The 2,010-nt window shown below is 54.4% G+C and overlaps 1 protein-coding gene across 2 annotated transcripts in view; it reads left to right on the top strand.

The window, feature by feature from the left end:
• Positions 1–1,683: 1,683 nt before the first annotated feature.
• The window catches only part of Ecpas (Ecm29 proteasome adaptor and scaffold), a 113,716-nt gene continuing 113,389 nt past the window's right edge, over positions 1,684–2,010 (top strand). The window contains exon 1 of one of the 2 annotated variants that reach the window (XM_005362228.2): positions 1,684–1,787. In XM_005362228.2, the coding sequence (XP_005362285.1) occupies positions 1,766–1,787 (22 nt within the window). In that variant the 5' untranslated portion in view covers positions 1,684–1,765. The remainder of the gene's footprint in view (positions 1,788–2,010) is intronic. The other variant, XM_013351850.2, reaches the window with a different exon arrangement.

The following is a 2,010-nucleotide window of genomic DNA, read 5'->3' as shown; positions in this document are numbered from 1 at the left end:
AGGCATACGCCAAATATGGAGTAGTTTATAACCAACAAGACAGGATGTGGCGCCATCTTGTAATGGCGATCTTGTCCGGCTCCCTGCAAAAAAGGACTGAGGCTCAGTGCAGCAGTACAAAACTACACTCAGTTTTGTGTTCCCAGAGGCAGAGGCTGGAGTCAGGGACTTAGGACATCAGTCTGGATAGCATGCTAAGATTGGAGAGGATGGGATGGTGTGGTTTAATACATTAAGTCATCAGCAAGAATGATTGTCAGGTAATACAAAGTTCTTTAAACTAACATTGAACAATGCTTACAAGGGCTGAGAAAATTGATCCAGAACCGTGATCCACTTGTGTTTGTTCTTCTGACACCTGTGATCATCTAAAACCAGTGAACATATATTTGGTTCGCAGTTTAAGAGGTTCGGCTCACGGTCGCTTTGTTCCATTGCTGTGTGCTGCTTGAGGTGAGGTTGGCCATCATAGCAGGGAGTGTTGGTGGAATAAAGCAGCTCCTCTCAAGGCAAACAGGAAACAGAGAGAGAGCAGTGACCCAAGAGACCATGCCACACAGTCTCTAAGGACACACCTCCAGTGATGCACTTCCTTCTGTTAGCTCCACCCTCCTGCTTTCCACTGGCAAAGAAGCTGTGAAAACACGATCCTACTGATTAGGCCAACCCCAGGGTCCAATTATTGTCCCAGAGTCCATCAGCTGGCAAGCCAAGTCCCAGGGCAGGAGCATGCATGGGACAGTCCGTATTCAAGCCTTATCCTTATCAACCGAGCTGTAGATGGGGCTGTACGTGTGTGCAGAGAGAAGGTCCTGAAGCACCAACACAATCCGACATTACATAAATTTTCTTTTGGGTGTGAGATGGATGAGCTAAACTAGGAGGAAGGACTCTTTTTTCTTAATGGTATTTCTTTACAAAGACAATGTAATTTTCTTTGTAAATGCAAAATAAATACAGGAAGTAATACTGTTAAGTGTTTAACATCTTGTACTTGCCAATGTCACATCCGGAACGACATGTATTCAAATTTCAAGGCATTATTTAGGGCCCTAGGGATTCCATTTTGGGGAATAGGTGCAATTTCAATTCATTTAGGGTGTCAATATTCCATCCCCTGCCCCCCAAGAAAGGTATCTGATCTGCCACCTAATTTCTTATAGTGGAGTAATCACGTCATCCCTGAATTTGGATCCCCCTCATTTTACAACTGTCCACGACTTCGTGGACAAACCGAAGGCATCAAAATTCAAAGTCGGCCTTTCTACTTAACAACTCGTGTGAAGAACAAATCTACACCAAGTCTTGGTAGCTCACATGGGAACTTTAACTGCGGCGGTGTCCCGCCCTTCGCCAGGCTCGCAGCCCGTCCCCGAGGAGTCCGTGGGGTCCCCCTCGGGGCTGATCTCTCGGGGCTGCTCCCTCCGTGCTCAAAGTTCGGGGCCGCACGGAGGCCCGGCCTGAGTCAGCGCGGCGGCCGAGAAGTTGGGCGCGAGGCGCAGGGCGGGGCTTCCTCCGCCGACCCGAGCCTCGCTCGACTTTCCCGACTCCACGTCTCTTCCTCGGGCCAGGCCGACGTGACAGCCGCACACCTCGATCGCCAGCGCCGAGGAAGCTCTCCCGCGGAGACCGGGACAACCCGGCCCGGCTCAGCCGCACACACACCGGCTTCTCCGGAGCGGCCGCGCGCGTCCCCCCTCTACTCAGGCCCGGGCCCGCCCTCCACCTCGCTGGTCGCGGCGCCCGAGCGGCAGCAGCCCGGGCTATGGAGACCGGTTCGGACTCAGGTCAGAGGCCGCGCGCCCGCGGCGGAGGTGGGGGAAAGAAGCCAAGTGGGGAGGCCCGCCGCGGCTCCGCTCCGCGCGGGGGGAATGCTTGGCGGCGGCAGGTGGGCAGGACGAGCTCGGCGCCGGCGAGAGAGCGAGCGAGCGAGGGCGGGCGCGCGAGGGGCCGGAGGGGGGGGGGGAAAGGATGGCTCAGCTCTTTCTAAATATAAGAGCCGGCGTGAGG

The sequence above is a fragment of the Microtus ochrogaster genome, linkage group LG5 (genome assembly GCF_000317375.1).
Source record: "Microtus ochrogaster isolate Prairie Vole_2 linkage group LG5, MicOch1.0, whole genome shotgun sequence".
NCBI classification, from domain to species: Eukaryota; Metazoa; Chordata; class Mammalia; order Rodentia; family Cricetidae; genus Microtus; species Microtus ochrogaster.
This window is presented reverse-complemented; position numbering and strand designations above follow the sequence as displayed.